Here is a 26,388-nt window from a genome sequence, read left to right as displayed (position 1 = left end):
AGGGTGGTATCAGAGCAATACGTCTCTGGGCAGTAAATCCACATGTCCTTAGGAAATGCACCAAACATTAGGCTTGAATTTCTTAAGGTATGAAGGGTAGTATGTGGTTTTAATATATATACTCGTGTGTTTCAAGAAGGGACACATGACTCGTGATAGAATACCTCGGAATCCTAAGGGAGATAACAATCAAGAGGATCAGAATTTCCCGATGGATGAAGAATTAGTTGAGGTAAACATAGTTAACGTTGATCTGATTGCAATTGATGGTAGTATTGCATTATTGTTATTTTGGAGTAGGTTAAGTCATTGGGGTTAGTAAATTGTACATTGTTTGATTCAAACGAGTCATTGTTTCTATTAATTATGGTAGTGCTTGAGAATTCAGCTTGGAAGCTGAATTGTTACCCTAGTGGTAAGAGTAACAATTTTCATTAGAAATATTATTGTTCATATCAATGTAGATATAGAATACCTTTTAGTAATATGAGAAAGGATATGTAGGATTGATAAATGGTATTCCACATATTTGGAGAATTGTTTTGATTCTGAGAATACGATAGAAATTGTGTTTGGAAGAATAATTTGATTAGGAGAAACTTTAGCCTTAGTAGGATTCATTTATGATAATAGTATTACCACGCCGCCAATAAATGATTTCTGGCAAAACACTATCTTTATGGATACATAGATCGATCTTTTTTTGAAGACTATTATATGGAGAGTAAAATCTTGGTCTTGAGGATTTATGTGAACATTAGGAACAAATCATTTAGAGTTAGAATAAGTGATAACTTATGTTGGATAAAAGAGTTATGACAATCATAAGAGAGAAAGTCTCAAGTTTAAGTTATTAACTGGTCAATTATCGAAGTACTACCTAGGAAGATGACTGATTTTTGCAATTATAAAGAAGTAACTATTTTGGAATAGTGCTGTGATCTTAGTTATTCAATGGATCTTTATGTATGAAGTATGTTTTAAGTATTGGGATATTTTCAGTTTGGTGCATAGTATTGCTAAAGAAAAAAATTATCCGCTGCGAATATTGCATAATGTTAGATGCATGTTAGGATTATTGCATCTTATATGTCATGAACGGGGGCAGGTAACCTTGTGTTGCATGTCTCGACGCTTCAAATGTCCGTCCGATCCCAAACGGAATTTGGGGGCGTCACAGTTAGCCTCCACCACCATTTGCTAGCGTCGACTCGCTATTCCCCTCCACAACCGTCAGCCACCGACCACGAAAGGAATCTATTTGTGAGTAAAAAGAGTCGTAATAATGCTGAGATCTAAGAAGTTTGGTTTCATACAGACCTTTGTTTTACGGAAAAATATAGTTGCAAGCACAATTGTGCACTAATCTATGCACCAATATAATGTGATTGGTCAAAAATTAAATTTTATTGAAAACAGTGTTAATTTAAATTTTAAGTATGAATAAATCAGTATTGGTACACAGATTAGTGCACGTCTGTGCTTGTATGTAGCAAAACTCTTGTTCTACTAAGATAATCTTCGCCAATCTTGCCTTAAATTAATTAGGTTTCTCCATTTATTTTGCTAAGAAATATGAATTTGGTTTGACTTTTGTGTTTTTTAAGAAAATTATCACAAAAAAGAATCGTATCTTTTGTAGTTTCTATACAACTTAAAATTAAGTACTGGTAGTAATTTGTAAGAAATGGAAGCATCTGGTTTGTAAGCACGAAGAGGAAGAGGAACAGAAGATTTGAAGGCAATGGCAATTTGAAGAAGATGAGGAGATTTGAAGCATGGTTTACCTTTTTGAGGAAGGGGATGGAAGAGGTCTTTCAGTGTTTTAATAAAACGACAACGTATAGACTTTTAATTTTAATAAAACAACTCGTTCCTAGTCGTGCGTGAGTTGTCCCCACTCGGGATTGTATATAGAATTTTTCTAAGTAATTAACATTTTTTTCGTCAGTATGTACTTCTTCTCAATTTCTTATCTTTTTTTCTTTTTCTCTGTGATGGGGTTGGTTTTCAAGGGGTATGAAACATGAAGATCAATTAACCAGTTGAGAAACTGATATTCATAGGAACTTAGATAAGACAAGAGGGGTACTTAACCTAGATTAGAATTCTCTAATTAGTAAGAATAATAATATATACAAGTCTCGTGCATACTTTTTTATAATTTTTGTTTTGTTTTGTTTTTGTGGGGTTAACTTTTTAACAAAAGATTTGTATGAGACTTGTGCATTTAAATACTTTTTAAAAAATTGTCTTTCATTTTTCAAAGTATTTTTTCAAGTTTGATGATTTTGGAAAAAATAAAAATAAATGATGCACATACAACTATTTTCATTTTTGATACATTGGGGAAGGTGGGTCGAACCCAACACCCCTATCACTAATAATAAATGAAGAAATAAAATTAAAAGATAAGATAAGGAAGAAATAAAGCAAAAGAAATTGACTCAGACTCCTTGTAGAGAAGGGTTTCATAAGGCAAGTAAGATTCAATCACTCAAAAGAAGGAAATAGATCTCCATATAAGGAGGAGATCTTTGCAAACCTAGAGAGGCTGATCTCTACACCCAGACTTCCGCATGCAACAATGACTCTAAATGATCTTCTCTCAAGAGAGACACCATCTTTAACTTCCCGAAACCTTAAATTTTTCAATTGTATTGAGATATATGTGAGACTACGAGAAATTATAAAATTACCTATTGTAGTAGATTTTACCTCTAAACAACTTTTGAGTGTAGGTTTTTACTCCAAACCATGTAAATATTTATGTATCTATTTATTTATATTTTATTTGCTTATTTATTATATATTTTATAAATGAACGTCATTAATTTTTTAATAGTGAATCTTATTCTTTTTTAAAAGGAATACACAATATTTATATAATTGATAATTATATTTAACATTAATCATTTAAAATAGGGTTTCCATAAAGAGCTCTAGATAAAAACTGCGAGCGAAAAAAACAAAAGAAAGATAGAAGCAAACAGAGAATGACAAAGTGAATTCGATGGCAACCAGGTTACGGCTTCCACAACTACAGAAAAATCAATGATTCAATGAATCCCGGCCTGTGGGAAACATTAGGCGAAGCGTGCAAGTCCTCTTCCTAATCTAATATAGAAAAGTAATATTTATTATTTACTATTTTTATGATTATTTTTTATAACAAATTAATGAGATAATATCTATCATTAAAATACACATTTTTTTTTTAATATTTAAATCTCAAGTTTTATGTAAACTGCCTTTGTTTAAAAGAGAGATATATACAAAGAGTTGTAAGAAGGCATCATTAGGTGGTTTAGATAGTGAAACAAGATGATATAGTTTTAGATGAAAGTTAAATAAAATATTGTTATAATATTATTTTTTAATATTATTATTGTTTTAGAATTTTAAAAAGTTGAATTAAGATTTGAAAATGTTAAATTTTTTATTATATTTTGTGTGAGAATTTGTTAAAATTGTAATGAAGAGATGATATGATATGATATAAGATAAAATAGGTTGAGAATATTTCTAAATCCAAATGACCTCTTAGTTTAGAGCCTGTTTGAGGTTGCGTTAAAGGTCATAAAAAGTGTTTAAATAGTCTAAAAATTTCTTTAATTATAAAATTAGGTTGTTTGGTTGTTATATATTAAAGTACTTTTTAATCTCAAAAGACTAAAAACTACGTTTTAGTAAAATATTATTTTGATAATTTTCCTCAAATGTGTTTTTCTAGACAATATGGAATGTACTTCAAATTTTAAAGAAGGTTATCAATAGAAGAAAATACCTATATAATTTTTAAATAATTATAACTTTGCCGTTTGGCCTTTGAATATTGAGTGTAATTATATTGATATTTCACTTATGCATAGTTGAAGGAAACTTTTTTCATTTGTACTTTTTGAAAATCCTATAAAACTATTTTTTTTTTTTTTTTTGTTATTTGATTATAAGATTTGATTTTTCATTTTTATCGAGGATATAATCATAATCTTAAAAGAATAAAATGACATTTTAATGTTATTTCTACCTAAAAAATCAATTTTTATATTATTTTCAAAAATATGTAATATGTTTGAAAGTACTTTGGACGTACGGTTATCGAATAGGAATTAAATTTTTAATAGTAGATCTTATTACTTAAACTTTACAATTAAAAAGCCTAAAGTTAAAAGTTATATTACCCATCGCAATTCCAAATATTCACTTAGTTTAAGTTGATAGGGTTTTCAAGACTATGCGATTTTTATGTTTAGTTTATTCCTAGGTATTATATAGGAATTAATTATTTCTTAAAACTATGTTTTCTCTTGAAATTAATGAAATGGTTTTTCTTCCATGTCTTAAAATATAAAGATATTAATTTATGTTTTCTTCAATTTAAACATATTAATTTATGTTTTTTTGTGAAATTAAATAATTCCCTACTTTTTGTATACAGATTTTACAAAAAATCACATGAATAAAAAGAACTAGCATTATAAGAGATAACCACAACAAAATTCGACATAAACAAATTACTATTATTCTTATCAAAATGGGATTACGAGGAAACCACATAGAACTTGATTCTCTGCACTTAAGTTTGTTAAGACTAGGTAATATTTTAGGATTCCGGAGAGCCTTAGAAAATTACTCTCATCCAAGTATGATAATGAACAACAAAAACTTAGAGCAATAGTTAAGGTGCTACCTACCCTTTTCAGGCAGGTAGCCACCCCTCCTGCACCTCGTCTCTGCCTAGGTGGTGGGCGAAACCTCACCCCTTACCCCTTCCCCGCTTATATTATTGACTGTTCGCATCTACTTGTAGAGAGGGCAGATTGACACCATCACAGTTCGCCTACCCAATCCAACAATATATTCTTCACAAGAAAAATCACAAACACATCAAACTAATTGCAAAAAAAAAAAAAAACAATAGATATGTGCATAGATATACAAATTTGTACGTGCTCAAATTTAAAGATCTACATATTTGTGCATAGAAGCATAGATCTGCGATCATGACTATAACCGATGGCCTTATAAACCTTTACAATCCATGACCATGAGCTTGGGTCGTAAAACTTACAAACCGATCATGGGCTTTAAGATACTGATTCATGGTGGCGACCATTGTCTTAAGTCATAGAAAGGCGGGGTATCAATATGAGAGGTAGGGGAAGCAGTGACATCATCATGAGAAAAGAAAAATGGTAGGAGAGAGGCATGACACCGTCATGAGAGGAAGGAGAAGAAGAAGAGAAATCCGACGGAAAGAGAATGGAGAGAGAAGAGAGGTGGGTGGTGGGGAGAAAGTGACTGCCCACGACCTTGACTATCCACATTCGCTTGTCGAGTGAGCTGATTGACACCATCATTGTTCGACCACCCCATCCACCAACATATTCTTCACAAAAAAATACACAATTCACAAATACCTCAAACAAATCGCAAAATGCCTCATATATGTGCACAGAAACACAAATTTGCAATTGTGACTATGACTCATGGCCTCATAAAGTTTACATACCCATCGTGGTCATAAAAAACTCACAAACCCATGACAACGGTCGTGGGTTATGAACTTTGTAAATCCACGGGTGGAGGTTGCAGGTTTTTAACATATGGATCCATGGCCACGACCGTGGTCTTGGGTCATAGAGAGGCGAGGCACCGACCTAAGAGGAAGGGGAAGAAGAAGTGTCAACATGAGATAAAGTATGGTAGGAGAGAGGCGCGGCATTGGCATGAGGATGGAGAAGAAGAGAAGAGAAGGGAGAGAGAGAAATAAGGTGGGCAGTGTCGAGAAAGTGATCGACCATATCCTTAACTGTTCGTCTGCATCCGCTTGCGCGGCACGTAGATTGACACCATCACAGTCCGGCCACCCTATCCAATAACATATTCTTGTAAAAAATACACAAATCACAAATACATAAAAACAAATCGTAAAAATTCTTAGATCTGTGCATAGACCTACAAATTTGTGACCCATGGACCCATAAAGCTTACAGGTCGTAGGCCATGAAACTTGCAAATCCACGATTGCGACTATAGGTCATAAAGCTCGTAGACCCACGAGCAAAGTCATGGGTTTTTTTTTTTTTTTTGAATCAAAGAATACTTTATTCAATATAATCAATCAAATAAAAGGGAGAATACATAAATGACTATCCTCCAATCTTACTTCATCCTCATCACTACTTAACCCATACTTAGCTAAAACATGTGCAGCCACATTTACCTGCCTCTTAACATGAACAACATCCCAATAATCAAATTGATTTAGCATATGTTTGGCATCCCATAACAGAACACCTGAATAGTGAGACTCAGCAGAATCATTTTTTAAAGACTTAACAACACTTAGTGCATCCCCTTCTAAGATGACCCTCCTTAAGCCTATCTCTTTTGCAAAACATACTGCTTGTAAAGCTCCTTGAGTCTCGGCTGTGAATGCATCAGTGAACATGAATTTCTGCAAACTTCTAGATGCAATTACCCTTCCTTCAAAATCCCTTATGATAATGCCAATTCCAACTTTGCCAGCTTCTTCCTTTATTGCAGCATCCCAATTAACCTTGTACACACCTGCAGGTGGAGGATTCCAAGTCAAGTTGCTGCTTGTAGATGAATCTGTGAGGACCTGCTGAATAACTTGACTGTCTTTAACTTACACACACACACACACACATATATATATATATATCCATGGTGGCGACCATAGTTTTGGATCATAGAGAGGCGTGGTGCCTACATGAGAGGAAGGGGAAGAAGAGGTGTCGTTATGAGATAAAGTATGGAAGGAGAGAGGCACAATGTCGACATGAAAGGAAGGAGAAGAAGAGAAGAAAAGATCGAAGGGAAAAGAAAGGAGAGAGAAGAGAGGTGTGCAGTGACGAGAAAGTGAGAGGAAAGAGACAAGTTTAGGGTTTTATATGTTTATATAGTTCTTTTTTAAATATATTTATATATATTATATGGACGCAGGCAGGCAGGGTACCCACCCACCTAATTTTTTTTTTTTTTTTTTTTGTTGGAGTAGCACTTGCACCCACACCATGGTAGGAGGGTTGCCTACCCGTCCCCTAGCAGAACGAGCAAATTTGGAGGGCGGGCAAGGTTGTTTGAGCCCACCACCTAGCCCTAGCAATGGTTGTTCTTCAAGCATGTTCTACCGGATACCTTGCTCAAATGGGAAGGTACACTTATGGTTTTTTCTTAGTCTTGGAGATAAATTACTGAAGTGGGAAAAAATTGAGATCCTCAAGTATGTAGAGTTTAAGCATCATGTGACATGACATGATACAACATTAACTAGAAAATTAAAGTAGAACAATGCTACTGCTAATTCCATATTCAGGATTACACAATCTTTCACCAAATCAATAAACGCTATATATATATACAAACACAGACTAGGTTGGGGACCAGAGAGAAAGAAGAAGAAAAACAAGTGCAAATTCCAAGGTTAAAAACTTAATAAAATGCATAATTGTCTATCAATTACATATATGGAAACAATATTATTACTATTTACATATTACCTAAGGTCCTAATCATATATTTCTACTTTGTATGGGGAAGTCTCTAACGAGTTATTCACGTTAGGGCTAAAACTAGGATTGCTGCAGAAAAAACAATACAATCTTAAAAAACAATACAATCTTATGAAGATCAAGATCATACATTTATCTGAATGCAATCTATAATTGCTGCTGCTTGTACAGATGAGGAGCCTTGGCCTGCTTTTGCACTCGACAAACAGCCAATTGCTCAAGCAAGAGTCTGTATTCGGCCTCGAGATGCTTGATTCGGTTTTGCAACTCGGAAATAACCCTGCAGCAGCCTCCGACGGGGTCCTTCACTCGAACATCGGCTTGGTAAATCATGGTTTTCATGGCCTCGGATTTTTCCTTAAAGCCAAGGTTTTTTGTCAACTTCAAAACGTTACGAACTCCGAAGACCTTGTGTACATTCATAAAATCTTTTCTTCGATGCTGTGGGAAAAAGGGTGCCAGAGGACAGTGAGGATCGCACTTTTTACGTTGATATTTACACGATGCGCAAGCTTGTGATGCGTTGCGGCTACCGACCATCATTTCTTTGAGGTTTTTTCTGCAGAATTAGCGGAATCCCAGCCTTATTTACGGCTCTCAAGGTCTGCTGTTTTTCTACTAAATCTTCAATGTGGGAGGAAAGGGTGTGCGCGTGCGTGTGGATGCGCGTGTGAGGAAGCATTAGCGCAACTGATGTTGTTCGTGGATATATATCGCAGAGAGGTCAGGGACGTGGTGGAAACGTGCCCATGACAGTTTTGTTTTAGAAGGGAAAAATCATGCAGAGATTGAATTTCGTTTGTTCACAATCAAAAAAAGAAGAAAACAATGGTAATGACGTTCTTTCTTATAAAGCTAGTCCTGAAAAATGATATTAAAATTATTTAGATTAATAACATATCTTCATAACATGATTACCATAAATTTTAAACTCTTTTTTACTAAATTATAAAAATTCTTTTATTATAACATAGATAATATAAAGTATTTATATAACATAATTTAATTTCAAAGATAAATTTTAAATCTTATCGATCATTTAAATTATGCAGACGATATGCTTTACATATCGGCTCGATGATAAAAATAAAATACCGTCAAATTATAAAACTCCTTTTATGATAATATAGATGAGATTAGATTTAAAAATTTTGTTTTATTTTAATATTGACGTATAAAACTCTGTTTTAGTTTTTCGTAATAGCTATATATGTGATGTACTTAACACTAAAGTTCGAGAAACTTAAAAGATAAGGTAAAATTCAATTTGAGATAGTTATAAAAAAAAAAATGATTTTATCAAATTTCAAATTGTATCAAACTGATCATCCAACATTTATCATTTTATTATTTTCAACTTCGGCTAATTTTAATTTTTAGAAGTTGATACACTTGCGTTTGTGGTTTAAACTCTATTTACGTTGGATGAGATCTAGTCAAAATATTGACTTCTTTTTTTTCTTCTTCTTCTTAGATAGATTTCAAGACGTATACTAAGGTCATGTTTGGATATATAATTTTTTCAGAAATATTTGAAAATTTAAAAAAAAAAAATTGAGATTAGGTTTTTAATAAGAAGGAAGTTCTAAATAAAAATATTTTTAAAAATAAATATTGTATTGGAGTTTGAGAAAATAGATAGATAAAGTTCAAAACTTGTTTGAAAATAATTCGAAGATTATTTTTTATTTTGAGATTTGTAAAAATTGTATTATTATAATTTTTTTTTTAAATTTGTAAAAGTTATATTTATTTTTATATTTAAGTGATGATTAGACAAAATTTTGAAAGTTTGTTTGAAACTTTCTATATTTGAGTAATCTTTAGAAACGAAGTCACGGGAAAAGTTGAAAATATTAAAAAAATTTAGAAATTCTTAATTTGCCATACATGGCCTTAAATTTACGTACAAAAGATATGTCACACAGTACCAAACTAACATAATATAGGCTTATTTCAATATTACAAAGAAACACTACTCCATTTAGTCAGTCCATTAAAATAAAAAGGCACTAAAATGCATCACATCATAAAGACATTTTTAAGTGATTCTTATATCAATTATTTTTAATGAGAAAAAATCAACAATTTTGAGTAGAGATATAAATGTAGCATGAAAAATAATGTTTCTCCTAATAATATTATTTGCTTTATACATACATATACATATACATATACATATACATATACACGTCTATGTAGGCACTTGAGCAGATTTTATATAACAGTAATAATATTTATAATTTTAAGTGTGCAAGTCTCGTGCACTCCTTTTCAAAAAGTAGATAAATTTAAGACTTATATAAAAATTAAAAAAATTAAAAATAAATAAATAAATTAGATGGTAGGCTCACATTTTTTCAAAATGAGTGTGCGGGAGAGCATCCTCATTGGATTATGCAAATGCAAATATAAATATAATGAGAAATTTAGCTAATAGAACTTGAAAATGCTCTACATTGGATTATCTAACTACAAAATTTTTTATTTTTAACCATAGTAAAGTTAAGGTTTGCAACCAAATTTGATTGTTACTATTTCACATCTAAATTAATAAAAATTAATATTTTTAAGCTCTCTCTCTCCCTCTATCCCTCCTCATTCTCATTTTTTCTCCTGTATTATTTTTCCATATTATTTAATAAAAAATAATAATATATTTTCATATAAGCTTTTAATTTTTTTAAAAAAATATTATTAAATTTATAATATTTTATTATTATTTTGACTAATAGATAGATAATCTAATGTGAAAATAAGTTTTTAATTGAATAGTTAAATGTAAAATAATGGCATTTATGCAAATTTACAAGAAAAATAGATATTTTAGTTATGAATAGTCTTTTCATTACATTTATTTTTCTTTTAAAAATTTTATATTTATATTTAGATAATCTAATAAGAATGCTCGGTACCTAAAACTATATCTAATATTATTATTTATATAAATTCAACCCTTACTTGTAAATTGCACCTACAAAAGTGATGGATAACAGCTGTATCAAGAATCTGCAGAGCAGTAATCCTGCTGTCATGATCATCCCCAGCAATCATCTTTTTTGGCTCCTTTCTGCTGTCTCAATCCCTACAGTGGCCCCCTGAATGGCGCTTCTGCAGGGAAAGCAAATTTAAGTTACTCTTCTTTCATAGTGCCCTTTGTTCCCTCATATAATGAATCAAATTTATGCCTGTTCATGGAATTGAAACTGATCTTATAATGAAGCTGGAAATGAGATATACAATACCAAAATGGGCAAATCTGAAATAAAAACAAGGACCAATCTTGGAAGTTCAAACTATCTTTGGCATTAAATTATGTAAACCAACACCATCAAATGTTTGCAACATTGGTCCCAAAGACAAATTATTTCAAACAAAACCATATAACGAGAGAGAGAGAGAGAGAGAGAGAGAGAGAGAGAGATTTGAAGCCTCCTAAGAGAGATCAAATGCAGACCACTTGATGGGAACACAAATACTTTACATTCCTCTAACCCCTAGCTGTGGTGTTGTGAACAACAAACGGAAAAGGAATTATATCAGCAGGCAGATAATCAGTATGATTTGTCTGTCAAACAATTCCAGAAAGGACATGACATGAGCTATCCCACAAACATGGGGCTCGGATAATTGATAATTGTAGCCTCTTAAGCAATGATAGATATGACTATTATTCTACCATCAAAACCAAGATGAGCACCCTCGGATATTAATCGAAATGAAGTTACCACACCTCCTTAACACCAATTTTCAATTAGGCATGAATAACTGCAATGCCAAATTCTTAGAATGCTTCAAAAGATATCCATCTCATCCATGAGTGTTGACAGCTTCCCACACTAAATTCTTTGGAACTGGATTGGCAAGATCACGAGCCTGCAATGCTGCGGTCCGGAGAGTCCCGATTGTCATTACATTGGCCTCCCAGACTGACACACTGTTGTAAGGCAAACCATGCTTCTTGCATAGTTCCTTAACAAATGGCGATACTTTCCTGAGATTGCATTGAGGTAAACGGGGAAACAAATGGTGCTCAATCTGAAACTGCAGCCCTCCATGAAACCAATCCATCCAAGACGTCCAAAGTTCCCATAGGCTGCTTCTCACACCAATCACTTCCAGTCGGCAGGCCAACATAAACACAAGACGAGAAATGGTTCAAACAGAATTGAACATGTTGAATTCCTGTGATCGAGAAACTTGCAACAACAAACATCATTCGCTCACCCCAATTGGGTAAGAAGGAAACGAGAAAAGGGTACCAAACCCAAAACACAAGAAGTCCCAAGATCTCCTGACCCCTATTGAGCACACTTCTCTTAGAAAACAACAACAAGAACGATTGCGCAAACAAGTTAAGCCTAGCAAAACACATCACAGGATAAAATGTCCAGTGCTGGTAACTAACCAGGAACCTAGTGGCTGAATCGAAGTTCATCTTCCTCTCATAGAAGTAAGAAGTAATCGACTTGAAGAATTTCGAAGATACCGCGAAGAAAGGCATGTGTTGCAGATCCGGATCGAAATCAAGGCTTTTGCAAGCAATGTCATGGGCATTGTGGTTCCTCTTCCACCACGCAATGCTAATCCCTGCAAGGCAATTCCCAGTAAGGATCTGAGCAAAGCGATTGAATTTACGGGTGGTCATTATCTGGTAGTGCCAGAGTCATGCCCGAGGCAGCTACTCTGTATCCAGAAAAACCCCATCAAACCCCCACAACCCAGATGCACCCACGTGCTATCAGAGCACGAAACACCGTAAACACTAGCCACAAACAACATTGTCATCAAGGAAAGGGCAAAGAACACCCCATGTCCCTTTTTTTCAAACAGGCCCATCTTGGAGAACTCCGAGACAAGTTTCCTGTAATCTTTGGATACCTCCGAGGCAGAGTAGTCTTGGAGACAATACCCACTAAAGAATTTGTCAAGATACTTCATGCAGTGCCCGGATGGTAGGCAACAAATGCGTCCGTTACATCTCGGCCAGCGAAATTGAGCAATGGAAGCTCGCCTCCGGGGTGGTCTTTAAGCCAATCTGAAACATCGTAGATCTTTCCCTGGATTGAAATCCATACATCTCCTGGTTTGTTATGCTTCCGAAGGTCTTCCTGTGAAATGTACCTCTTTCACTCTGCCATTAAAGCTGAAATTAAAGGGACAGAGAGATGCGAGAACGAAGACTAACCCTTTTTTCTCCTCTTCCCTTCTGGGTTGTGAAAAGGAAGACTTTTTTAAAGAATGGTTATAGCATGAGAGGAGCTTATCTGCCGTCTTTCGGTTTGGGGCATTGGGGCATATGAGCGGGCAATACACTTTACAGCATGCAACATTCAAGATGCGCCACAAATTGCTCAGAATGGGATCCTATCAAGATCCTTTTTATATCAAGTACAGATATTTTGATGAAACTTGAAGCCTCAAACCCTCAAATATTAATCAATTCCCACAACAAAACAAAAGCAACATTAAACATAGAAAATCTTGGCCTTGGGAAAATTCACTCTCTCTGTTATTGCCGGCACATGTTGGGGGGTGTCGGATGGAAAAAGGATGGCACATTATTGTGTAGGACTTCTGCCGCGTTTATCCCATGCCCATCCAATTTTAAAAAGAATCTAAACGATGACTTTAGGGAAACCAGATGTTGGGTCATTCATATGACCGTTGGCAACACGTTGAACGTACAGCAAAAAGATTCTTTTATAAAGGTTTGGCAAACAGCAACTTTGAGTCGTTTCTTCAGTGTCATTGTTTCTTAAGGACTGGTTGAGGATAACTGGATAAGAACTTCTTTCCAGATATTATGGTATATATGTATCGGATCCAGCTTGCCTGCCTGTTGGAAAAATAAAGGATGGGAGCTGCTACGTACAGTCCCCCACGAGGGACTCTTTGGAGTCCCACCAGAATAATGTTACCTATAGATATAGAGTCCGCAAGTTCTATGTATTTGATTTGAAAAAGAGTGGATTTATTATTAAAAATTTAATTTTTTTTTATATAATCTAATATTTATTTATTTATTTTTAAAGTAATTGCAGGATGCTTAGAACTTGCGGACTCTATATCTATAGGTAACATTATTCTGGTGGGACTGAAAAGAGTCCCTCGTGGGGGACTGTACGTAGCAGCTCCCTTCCGTTGCGTTTCGTGTGGAAACTGGAGAATGTTTGGACACGAAAGAGAGCAAGCAATCGAGCTGTCCGTTGCTCATTGCAGTGAATTTGTAGCAAGAAAAAGTCAAGTAAATTTCGAGAGAGAAGGGAAAGGAGGTGCGTGCGTTAGGTAGGTGGTTACTGTCATGCACTTGGGCTGACTGGACTGGACTTGTCCCCTAAAAAGCAAAGAAAATTTCAAGAAATAGAAAATAGAGAAGAGGGATTAGCCATTGGATTTTTGCAGTGATCGATACAAATCATCGGTTGGAACTTTCGGTTCAGTGTCTGAAGGAAATGTCATGTTATTTTTCCAGCAGGAAGCAAGATCCATATTTACCACCCTCTTGCTCAATTTAGAATATTATATTGAACAATGAACAATCATAGTTTTGAGATGGAGGGAAAGTGAGATTTGAGTAGAAAAACCTTTGAAACTTCATAATACAATTTATACTTATATTATCTCTTACATCTTTTCATTCGATAACAGCATTCTGACTAATTTTAAGGGTGCATAGACACTTGACAAGGGCACCATCCAAATTAGAAATTAGTATAAGAAATTTTTTGTTTTTTTGTTAGGAAAAATTCCTTTGAACTATCCTCTTAGGAAAAAAGGCAAAATAAAAACATCTTCATCCTAATTTTCTATGTTCATTCATATTTTGCTAATTTTCTATGTTCATTCATATTTTGCTAACAAAAGATCCTCTACGAAAATCCCAGCCGGCATCGAATCCGACGTCCATAATGGCCCACTCTATCAATACAAATCTGGTGGAAGCCCTTTCCCTTTTAGCAGCTTCCCTCATCTATCAGTATTCAATAACTTGATACCATACTCATACATAGCATCAAAGCATTTTAATCCAACCTATAGGCTGCCCCTTTGGTAACTTGAACCCGTTGTTAAAAATCCAACTATTAATCCAAAAGTCCTACCACTATTAGATACTAATTTGATTAAACATCTAACATCCAGGGTCATAACAGAATCTCGACCACAAAATGGACTTAATTATGCAGAAGGGAAGGTACAAGGTACGTTCAAAATAAATGTCATTATCAACTGTATAAGCAAATGACAACAGAAACAAAAAGTGAAACAAAGAAGAAAGTGTTACTAAAAAAACAAACCTCTTCCATAGATCTTCTCAATCATAATTGCTTGACTAGCTGCCCTTCTCTACAGTATTCAGTCAATTTGAGTCACAGTGAAAAATTAACAAAACCTCACGATGCAACAAACTACACTATAACACGGAAGGCTGGCAATAATTATATGCACATTGACTCTGATATTTAGCACTTGGCAAGGAGTCATACCAACTTTAGGTATGCTATGATCCGACAGAAGCAATGCCCTTAGCTTTGGCTGCCGCAGTTGCAGCAGCCGCTGCTGCTGCAGCGGCGGCAGCAGCAGCAGATGCAGCTGGATTGGGTGTTGAAGGCGGCACTGGATTGGACTGTGAGGTACTCTGTGTTGTAACCATTTGATGGTGGTGGTGCTGCTGCTGCTGTTGAGAGTTCATCTGGGCAAGCAAGGCCTTAATCTGACTTCCCGTGAGGGTCTCATGCTCGAGCAAAGCATTAGCAAGTGCATTAAGCTCCTTGCTATGGCTAGTAAGAATGGTTTTGGCATTGTTGTAAGCCTTTTCCAAGAAGGACCTCACTTCTTTCTCAATAAGGAGCCTAGTCTCCGTGCTCATGCTCTTCCCATTGTCATCATAGTTGTGAGAGACAAGTCCAACTTCTTTGCTCATACCATACTTCGTAACCATTGCTCTTGCAAGTGAAGTAGCTTGCTGAAGGTCTGAAGAAGCACCAGAAGTAACTTCATTTTCTCCAAAGATGAGCTCTTCTGCAACCCGCCCTCCCATGCAAACATCAAGCCGAGCAAGCATCTGCTTGAAAGAGATACTAGTCTCATCCTTGTCAGGTAATTGGGCAACCATGCCAAGCGATGTCCCGCGGGGAACTATTGTTGCCTTGTGAACTGGAAGAGCCCCATCAGTATGGATAGCAACAAGGGCATGGCCACCCTCATGGAAAGCCGTCAGCCTTCGTGATTCATCAGATATTACAGCAGACTTGCGTTCACTTCCCATCATAATCCTGTCCTTTGCATACTCTAGGTCAGCCATACTCACTGCTTTAGCACCATCCATAGCAGCCTTCAAAGCAGCAATGTTGACCAAGTTTGCCAGATCAGCACCTGAGAACCCGGGAGTCCCTCTTGCAATAATCATCAGATCAACATCATCTGCCTTTAGAACCTGCAAAAAAGAACATTTTCCTAGACTTCAAATTACCACTAGTTTAGGATATTTTTTGTAAAGAATCTGACAATATAATGCTATTATCAAACAATTGAATGGTGGCTCCTCTACGGAGATTCATAATTCTATCCTCTGGTGGTGGATGAATCGTAACAATAGACCTGCCAGTTCATATATGTTTTCAAACATTGGTCTAATGTGACTGCCAGATTTTGTTAGGCATCTTCAGACACATGACAAATAATTATTGTGATACAGCCTCTGAACTGATGAAGATTTAATTTAGACGTAGCCGTCTTCAGACTAGTCTGTCTGGTAACTTGCTTCAGGGTAGATCATGCCCATAGCATTTGGGGTTCATCTAAACCCAATACAGGCATCTCATCACAAATATTTGGAGTGGGATGAAAGGAAATGAAGAACAAAAACCTTTATCCCTTGGACTTTCAGTATGGGTGGATCTGAAGGATGAGGAAACAATAAGTGACAAGGGGTTATATAATTATCAAACAGGATGGGTAAGAAATTCAATAGAAAAAAATCGTTTTGCAAACTGGTCTGTTGACATGACAAAATCGTTTTGTAAAAGCCTGCCAGCGTGGAAAGGTATTAGTGTTCGAAAAATTATTTGTACAGTCCTCGGGTGTGTAAGCCCTGCGCAGCCCCTTTGAAAAAAATTGAGGCACACCTGGGACCCACATGAAAAAGCTCAATATTTAATAGTGGGCCCCACTGTATTTCAAAGGGACTATGAGGAGGGGCTTGCACACTTTAGGACTGTATCTAGCATTATTTGTTAGTGTTTTGACCTTTTTTTGTAACTATAATGGGTCCCATAGCAGTGTGTTTACTTACATACCAACTTGTAAGCAGTAGAACTTCATTCAATATCCTTCTCATTCCTATGGGTTTGCAGGCACATGGACATGAAAAAAGACTTTGCCAAAACAGGACAGTTAGTCAATGCCAACCCCCAAGCTTTGTCTTCCAGAAAAGATATCCTGAATACCTTTGAAAGTTAAAGAGAGTACCTTTGACATGTGGGAATCCATAATCTGCCTTCGCCCTTCAACATCTGGATTAGGGACAATAATGTGACGATCAAACCGTCCAGGTCTGACCAATGCCTTATCTAATGACTCTGGAAAATTAGTAGCAGCAATCACAATAATTCCTTCATTTTGTTTGAAGCCATCCAGTTCAACAAGCAACTGATTCAAAGTCATTTTCATGTACTGCTGGTCCTTTGGGTTGCGACTCCCTCCTATGGCATCTATCTCATCAATGAATATTATACAAGGTGACTGCTTCTTTGCAGCTGAAAAAAGATCCCTTACCCTCCGGGCTCCAACACCAACAAACATCTCTTCAAACTCACTGCCGCTGCATGAGAAGAAAGGCACCCCGGCTTCTCCGGCAATAGCTCTAGCTAACATTGTTTTGCCAGTGCCAGGTGGGCCAACAAGCAAAACCCCTTTTGGGAGTTTGCCACCCAAACGAGTGAAGCGCTATCACAAGAGAAAGCGATTTAACACATGAAAAAAGGAAAACAAGTAAATACATTGCAGATAGAAAGAAGGGCCACAAAATACCCATGTCAGCTAAATTGTAATACAGTAGTCATTTTGGGAAAAAAACTGAAAGTTTGGGCTAAAAAACTCTGTTGCAAATGTCATTCAAGACAAAAGATACTAAAGTAAACAAATCACCTTTTCTGAAAATGAACTGAAAAGGAATATTCAACTTGGCATCCTAATTTCAGTTGAAAAGGAATATTCAACTGAAAAGGAATAAACATACTTTCTGGCATCGTAATGCTTGACTATGGAGAATATTCAACTTGCGTTAGGCCCCGTTTGGTTACGTAGTTAAGATGAAATGAGATGTTTTGAATAGTAATGAATAAAATATTGTTATAATATAATTTTTTAATATTAATTTTGTATTAGGATTTGAAAAAGTTGAATTGTTTATTATATTTTGTATGGGAATTTGAAAAGGTTGTAATGATGAGATGAGATGAGATGAGATTGTTTGGTTTTTTGTAACCAATCCAAACATCATAAAACTAGGCACTAGGATCAAGGCTGAAGTATCAAGTCTAAGTATCAAGTATTGAGATGTCATGCACAACTAGATGCCAATGTAAAGGGGGTCTAGCAAAGCTGGTACACTCATACCAAAAAAATCATGCCATGAAAAAACCAATTAAGCTACAAGGTATAAAGACTAAGACAATAGATTATTTTGTCTCTTAGTAAATTGGAAAACTCTGACAGGTATACAATGAGCAATTTAGTTTCGAATATACATTTCATACCATCCTTGCGTGAAGTTTGTCTCCACCATGAATGCACACGTGAAGCATTAGTGTTACCCAAAAAAAGTGCAGAGAGAGAGAGTCAATTAATGAAAATGCTGAAAAATATGCATTTAACCTTAGGGTCTCGGAGATAGTGAACAATTTCTTCAAGCTCTGCCTTCGCCTCATCAACACCTTTCACATCATTGAATTGTGTGCTAGATTCCATGGTAGGTTGCACTTCTTCATGTAGATTAAGCCCTGAAAAGTGAAAACAAGTAAAGAAAAAACTCTTCAACAGATTTTTAACATAAAGGGGCGCCTGAAGTATCAAGACATAGTAATACCTTTACCAATTCCCCTATCCTCAATCAGTGCTCCTGCACCAGATATCAAGAGAAAGGCAAGTGCAATAGTGCGGATTGTACGCCACAACTGTTCCTTGAAATGCCCTCCTTCGGAGGCTAACATATGAATAGGAGCACTTGCAGTTCCAAGAATACCGTCTTTTGTCACTTTTCCCACATTCCTAAAGGCTGAAAGGCTGCCAATACTCTCTTCCTCCACTTTGTTTGCAATTCCTGCAGGTTAAAAGACACATTTTCCACATCATTTCAAAATCATAAGACAGAAAAAGGCTGGTAAGAATGTTAAGCAAACAGACCCCTATCTTTGAGATATATAGGGTTATCAACTCAGAAACTAAGTTTTAGATTGGAGAGCCACGCATATTTAAGCACCACATATATGGGTCCAAGTACCATGAACCCCAAGTGCTTTCAAGATGGAAATATGAGTATCTAAAATGCAGTCTGCAGGTATCTGCAATGACTCCTATAATTTTGTAGCATTAAATTAAGTCAAAAAATTAGTATCATGTCTCCAAGTTGATCAGTAATATTGTTTTGTTTCAAAACAAAAACATTCTACTTGTAACAATCCGGGGGAAGCGCTAGCAACATCAATGCTATAAAAAAAGAAAAAAAAAAGCGCTAGTCAATTCTAAGCTTCACTAGAAGTACTTGTAAAGCTTAGTTTCATCTAGCAACTACCAATGTGGAACTTTGCACCCATGACAATCTTTATAACTGACCATTATATGTGAGTGAATCCTTTTTTTAATGTGGGATTAGGGATGTTACAAATCGTCCCTCTTAAAGTCCTGACACCCTCATCAGGAGCCATGTCATCCAGTGCTCCAGTATCACATGGTTAACCTACAACATAACTTTGATACGATGTGTGGCAACTCAGAATAAACACTACCCACATCAGCGCTATCGTCCCAAAAAGACTAGTCAATTTGAAACTTCCCTACAATCACTTACAGAATTCAGTTTCATCTAATAACTTACACAATCTATGTGAGACATTCATTTTTTCCCTAGCGTGGTAGGAATGCTACACTACTTAAACATTGAAACAGAACCCGTTCACATAAAAAAGGAAAGAATCAGCTATACATAATTTCTATTGCATTTTCTTATATTAACAAGAGCAAGTGACAACATCATCTTATTTTTCAAAAACTAACAGATATTCAAAATATCCACAAATTATGCATGAAGATATGTCCTCTTGTAGAAAGGCCAAGCAATCATAAGGTACCGTACAAAATGAGCACAGAAGCAATTACAAGAAAACAAGCGACTCATCCTATACCTACCTCTCTGCAATGTCTTGAGTAACTCACTATCATCCAACCGATCAGCCTTAACTAATGCTTTAACATATTCAGAAAGTGCTGAAGGGTGAGAATGTAAGGATGGTTGACTTTCAAATAATCTTATCACAGCTTCAGGATCATTTCGATGGTAAAGTTCTTTGAGATGAGAAACTTCACTAGCTTCATCGACATCACGTACTCTGCGAGTCAGACTGCCAACATAGCTAGACTGATACCTCTCTTGGGCTCTTAGAAACCTATTCCCTGCACATAAGGGAATGGATCAGAAGATTGCATTGCATATCCAAAACAGAACATCAGAAAATAGGCTTGAATCCTCTGGAAGAATAATCATTCCAATATTGTTGGTTCCCTATTTCAATTTTGAGATGTTCCAAAGTATTATCCTCTTTAAAAATGCAATTGACCCAATTTTAATAGCTTTCATAAGTAACACTCACTGCACTTTCAAAGTTCTATCCCTTCTTATGGTATTGCCTTTAATTGGAAGATGGTGATTTTTGGACTAAGAAATAATTCATTTCAATAGGCAATGCATTTAATGGCATACTTTTAGGCAGTTGTATTTCTGTTTTAGAAAGCAGCAATATGGGATACATGGGTCATAGTTTAGGTTACAACAAATAAAATATTCTTCTGATTGGAACCTTACAGAAAAATATTTGACCATAGCAAAGCCATTCTTCATAACCAAAACAGAACAAAAAAGACAAAAGCTAGTCTTCATAAGAAATCTTTTTCTATGTAGTCGGATATGAGTAAACACACTAGATATAGGGCTTATGATAGCATCAAGTATACAAACCTCCATGGCCTCCAAAGTGATTGACAGGAATATAACTTCTAACATACAGATTCTTAAATTCCCCCAACTCAGAACGATGCCTTGAAACCTGCATAAAGAGTTGTTTAATAGATCACATACTATACAAAAAGAAATATATATTAACATCTGTTGAGAACTTAAAATATCTTACAAGAACTTGTGTCTAAAATATATAAATGAAAATATTTGGGTACATACTAACAAAGACACACCAATATAGATGTGTCCTAATGTCTAGATTTTGGAACTGGCATCAAGAAACCCATGCCCAAGTCCACCAAACGTATAGAAATAGACATCATAGAAAACTATGCAAGCAATTACGTAATAAGAAACAGCGGGATCTACAAGCATATAACTGACAGAACAATTGCGAGTATTGTTGGCATACTAGTTCTAATTCCAGCAACCAAGAGCAAAAAAACAAATCTTCTGTTTTTATATGCATCCAAAACTCTAAGAAGCAGACATATGACATATCCACCACTGCAGTTCACTGCACGGTTTGCCCTTAAAAGTTATAAACACTTTTGGGGAGGGGGGACCATGTTATAGTAATACTAGAAGAGGCAAAAGCGCCAATATATCCTTGTAAAAAATGAGCAAGCAAAAAGTGAACTCAGAAATTAATTGTAGAAAGACTCAGAAATTCACCTAATCAGCAAACTAACAGCATGACTGAAGGCTTCAAAAAAATTGACGCGAAAAAGCTAAACTTTTCATACATCTAATACAGTGTACGACCCTCAGTTGTGAAGCAAAATAAATAATATCCTGAACACAATAAGTGATTAAACACGCTCAAATTGAAAGATGCAAGCTTCCACCCTCCCCCCGAAAAGAAAGGAATCATCTTTGCCTTCAGTCAACCCGAGGTTTCAGATGACCCTCTGTTCGATTCATGTTAAATAAAGAAAAAAAATAAAACAATTTGTGAATTTAAACAATCAGAGGTTTGTGTTTCCTAAACAGATCATAGAGCTCCTGAATCAAACACACCAGGACTCTCATTCGATTCCTAGACAAATAAAACACATCAGGACTTCATTTCAAACAGACCCATTCACCGAAACAATATCACGTTCCCATGGTGCAATCACAGAAGGGGAAAAAAAAAAACATCTACAAGAAGAAATCAGAAATTATTAGGAATAGTTCTGAGAACCCAAAGAAATATCGAAATTGGGTTTCCAAATTCGCCCAGAAAAGAATAGTATCATTGATAATCGTATCAAAAGAATAGTACCAGAATCATAATTAAAATTAAACAAAAAAACAAAAACAAAAACAAATTTTGAGCCAGGGCAAAAATTCAAGAAACCTGAGTGATGAGGCGCCTCAAAGCCATCTCTTATTTAGAGACCAACAAGGTGCAACTTAACGTTTCCCTCAATGGGACCTCCTCTCTACCCCCTCCGAGTTGTTTCTGCGTTGTCCTGCCGGGTTCTAAGTTGCACGCAAACGCTCGCCGCTCCCTGCACCTTAAAGAAGAATTCTTGGCATCTGACAACGTTGTAGGATTTGACTTCGTTGTTGGGCACTGGGCAGGTGGTGAAACCGTGAAATAAAATGACATCCATCCAAATAAAAAGAGAGATGCTACACTTACCTCCGTCCAAATAAAAAGGGAAATGTTACCCTAATGTTTGGTTTGGAAGTAGAGATGAGAATTTTTAATTTAATATGAGAGTATAAAATATTAATTTTAATAATATTATTATATTAAAATTTAAAAAAATTAAATTATTTATTATATTTTATATAAAAATTTAAAAAAATATATAATAGTGAGATGAAAATTTTAGATTTTCAAACTTGTTCTTAGTCACTAACCAAAAAATGCTTACCAAATGGTTAGTGTAAAGATAAAGTCATATTTTAGAAATAATATTTACAATTGTAATTATATAAATGTCGTGTAGTCTTTTTAAAAAAAAATAAATTAATACAAGATTCATATAAAAAATTAATTTTTTAATCGTGGACTCTATTATTTTTCAAAATGATTGAGCAATATTTACACACTCTACGACTATATGTAGTATATTTTTTTTCTTTTTCTTTTTTAAAATTTTATTTATACATTTTTTAATCATTAAGTAACAATAAAAAAGTAAAATAAAAACACAATTCGGTAAAAGTTTTCGAAAGAAAACTTCGGTAAGAATAGTATTTCTCAAGTAAAAAAATTATTTACTTGAGAGTTCTTTTAGATTTTTCTTTTCTTTCTCTTTTTTTCCTTTTTTAAGAATTACGATACCAAATACCATTCATTGAAACATAATTTGCCATTTTCATCGTTTGTGAACATGATGGGTCAAATAAAAACATGTTTGAGTAAAACATTTATTTATGTACAACTTGTTTTTCCATGTGTTTTGTTTTTCATGAAAATTGATGATAATAAAAAGGTCTTGTATTTAAATTTTGACACTATTTTCTCAATCAAGAAATTAAGTTTGACTCAATTTTAATTCATTTATTATGAATCCAATTTGAACAAAATTTTAAAGACAACGGTTCAAAATTTACGTCCTCAAAGGCCTCAATATTGCTAAATCGAACTTGATATTTATTTAACAAAAAGGAAAAAACTTGTTTGATATTTTTTTTATTAGAACCGGATGTCTAGGAATAACATCCTACTAATCTTAGAGTGCACAGGTTTTCGACAAGAAATTTCCTACAAATAGACTTACTTGATGTTTTTATCCAGCAAAAATAATAAAAATAATGTGTATGGAATAAAAATAAAAATAAAAATAAAAAAAAGTATGGGATAATTGCAGACACAAAATCTAAACTCTTGGATGAAAATTTAAGTACTAATTGTAAAATTAACCTTTTTTTATTTTTTATGATTCACCTCTTTGGGATTAAAACCAAGTCCACTCAATAACTAAGGCTTGGAATTAAAGTTCATAATCTTATTTAAACTTTAGTGAGTGTCGGAAGATAAATGATGTTTATACGACACTTACGCGTCGGAATGATCATTTCTCAATAATAATTACTATATAAAGTTGATGGAATTTTCAGATACATGATACAACTCTTTACCTACCCAAACATTTGTCCCATTTAACCAAAACACATGAGAACAAAAACAAGATGACACACACCAATCCAAAATGCCAACTTCAGCATTCTATTAACTCTTCCATTGTTGTTCACTTTAAACCAAATGCCAACAAACCCTTTGGAATCCTTCCACAGAGGTCCTGAGAATTAAAGGTAAGAAACCATGTCCGACATCATTGCCTCTTCCTCAGCTTCTGCCACCACCACTCCTCGCTACGTAGTTGATGAATGCCGAGGCGTCCTTCATGTATATAGCGACGGTTCCATTGTCCGCTCTTCCAGACCGAGTTTCGATGTTCCCGTCCGTGACGACGGCTCCGTTTTATGGAAAGACGTTGTTTTCGACGCCATTAACAACCTTCAGCTCCGGCTCTACAAGCCAGCGGTGGTGGCTAGCTCACCCTCTTCCACCTCCGGTTCCAAGTTTCCTATATTTTACTACATCCATGGTGGCGGTTTTTGCATTGGGTCCCGGGCCTGGCCCAATTGTCAGAACTATTGTTTGCGCCTGGCTTCGGAGCTCCGGGCCGTGGTCGTCTCTCCGGACTATCGCCTCGCTCCGGAGAGCAAGCTCCCCGACGCCATTGAAGACGGTTTCATGGCTGTGAAGTGGCTTCAAGCACAAGCCGTGTCAGAGGAGCCGGACACATGGCTGACAGACGTGGCGGATTTCGGTCGCGTGTTCATTTCCGGTGACTCGGCCGGTGGAAACATCGCTCATAATTTGGCGGTTCGGCTGGGAGCGGGGTCGCCGGAGTTGGCGCCGGTTCAGGTGAGGGGTTATGTACTTCTAGCACCATTTTTTGGAGGAACAATCAGGACAAAGTCCGAGGCAGAAGGACCAAAGGAAGCCTTTCTGAATTGGGAGCTCATCGACAGGTTTTGGAGATTATCTCTACCAATTGGAGATACTACAGATCACCCACTTGTAAACCCCTTTGGGCCATCAAGCTGCAATCTTGAAACAGTGGATTTTGACCCCATCCTGGTGGTAGTTGGTGGGAGTGATTTACTGAAAGATAGAGCTGAAGATTATGCAAGAAGACTAAAATTATGGGGAAAGAAGATTACATACATCGAGTTTGAAGGAAAACAACACGGTTTCTTCACCATTGATCCTAACACTGAAGCAGCAAACGTGTTGATGCAGATCATTAAACAGTTTGTGGCCGAGAATTCCATTTAATTCAGACAGACTGCTTTCATGGGGGCATGCACTTGAAACCTCCAGTTCTGCGGGGATTTTGTGTTTTGGGCTGGTGTTTTCACTTCTTTAGAAGTTGTTTCCTCCACTTGTGTTAACTCCTTTTTAAATTGAGAAATGTAGTGTACTAAGAAGTGGGACTAAAAGCACCCATGTTATAATAAGTTCAAGAAATCCTTAAAAGTTTGGTGTGCAAAAAGTTGCAGGTTTTACTTTCTGATGTTCATGAATGGTATGGATTTGGAAATCAAATTTAGTGGTTCTCCCCATTTGGGTATTAGTTAGAATGAGTAACTTGAATGTGTTAAATCAGCATTTTGCGGAATACACTGGTTATACTTGTCTGCATTATGACCATTTTAGGGCATCAAAACATCCAAGTATTTTGCTGAATGATCTTTCTATATCATGTTGTCATATGACCCTCAGTTTTTAATAGCCCCACCCTTGCATTCAGATGCAGTCTGAAACGCCATGGAATGGCTTATTCCCTTGCGTTGCTGCTGGTTTATCTCTTATGGTTTCAGCAAGTCTTAACAAAAACCAAGAACATGTATATATAATAACACACAACTATTTCTTATGATTGGAACACTAATAATAATGGAATATTTTATTGTCTAAATGCAAGTTGGAGACAGAGTATTCAATCTAGTCAATGGTAAAATTATTCAAATTTTCTCCTGAGAAAACTGCATTCATCCTGTGCCATCACTGAACTCTAGAACTGATGGAGATGTGTTCTTTGGTAAATTGGTCTGTACCTTTGCTGGCTGATCATGGAGCTGAAGTTAAAGCCTCTCACCACCCTTTTATAAACCTTCGACCATTTCCAGCAGAGCAGGCATTACAGGACTGCCTACCACTTCCAACCTCCTGGATGAACTGTATGCCTATATGTTTCCTGCCGCCTCAATTAAGCCCGTGGTGCGACGGAGAAATCCTTAGATTTTCATAAATAGACTGATTGCTTATTTCTTTATTGATCAATTCACCTTGTAAAGGACCAAATATTAATTCCTACAAGCAAACAAAGATTGCTAGCAACTTATTCGATTTCCAAACCAGCACGACAAGAACAAATAAATAAGCAAACAGAACATTACATAGGAAGGAACCAACTTGAAACCAAACTCTTAAAACTCTAGCCCCCACTGCAACTTGGATCAGCCTTTGACCTCACTTTTGTTTCATACTTCATCTCTGTTAGCTCCCCATGCAATTTTTGCTCTTTATAAAATGATTTCTGTAAAAATCATTTTATAGTGAAATTACAGCAGCTGTGGACGTAGGCAATTGCCGAA

The 26,388-nt window shown here is 35.6% G+C and overlaps 2 protein-coding genes and 1 pseudogene across 2 annotated transcripts; 1 reads left to right on the top strand and 2 right to left on the bottom strand.

Moving 5' to 3' along the window:
- Positions 1-10,456: 10,456 nt before the first annotated feature.
- On the bottom strand, positions 10,457-12,685 carry LOC122299887 (annotated as a pseudogene).
- A 2,062-nt stretch (positions 12,686-14,747) lies between these two features.
- On the bottom strand, positions 14,748-22,380 carry LOC122299207 (ATP-dependent zinc metalloprotease FTSH 4, mitochondrial-like). Its single transcript, XM_043109280.1, has 7 exons — positions 22,121-22,380; positions 20,779-20,866; positions 19,953-20,216; positions 18,634-18,867; positions 18,423-18,547; positions 17,016-17,492; positions 14,748-15,981 (listed from the first exon to the last, which is right to left on the bottom strand). The coding sequence occupies exons 1-7, from the start codon at positions 22,145-22,147 to the stop codon at positions 15,046-15,048; spliced, it is 2,151 nt and encodes a 716-aa protein (XP_042965214.1). The 5' UTR covers positions 22,148-22,380; the 3' UTR covers positions 14,748-15,045.
- A 1,515-nt stretch (positions 22,381-23,895) lies between these two features.
- On the top strand, positions 23,896-25,283 carry LOC122298455 (probable carboxylesterase 15). The gene has a single exon (XM_043108194.1). The coding sequence runs from the start codon at positions 24,044-24,046 to the stop codon at positions 25,064-25,066; it is 1,023 nt and encodes a 340-aa protein (XP_042964128.1). The 5' UTR covers positions 23,896-24,043; the 3' UTR covers positions 25,067-25,283.
- The last annotated feature ends 1,105 nt before the right edge of the window (positions 25,284-26,388 follow it).

The sequence above is a fragment of the Carya illinoinensis genome, chromosome 16 (assembly GCF_018687715.1).
Source record: "Carya illinoinensis cultivar Pawnee chromosome 16, C.illinoinensisPawnee_v1, whole genome shotgun sequence".
NCBI lineage: Eukaryota > Viridiplantae > Streptophyta > Magnoliopsida > Fagales > Juglandaceae > Carya > Carya illinoinensis.
This window is presented reverse-complemented; position numbering and strand designations above follow the sequence as displayed.

Bases quoted from the DNA above. Each gene is read 5' to 3' on its own strand.
- LOC122299207 (XM_043109280.1), bottom strand. From the start codon at position 22,147: ATGGCTTTGAGGCGCCTCATCACTCAG. The intron at 18,868-19,952 runs GTAGGTATAGGA...TTTAACCTGCAG, and splicing joins ACTCAAGACATTGCAGAGAG to GAATTGCAAACAAAGTGGAG. The intron at 18,548-18,633 runs GTATTACTATGT...TTCACTTTTCAG, and splicing joins GGATAGGGGAATTGGTAAAG to GGCTTAATCTACATGAAGAA.
- LOC122298455 (XM_043108194.1), top strand. From the start codon at position 24,044: ATGTCCGACATCATTGCCTCTTCCTCAGCTTCTGCCACCACCACTCCT.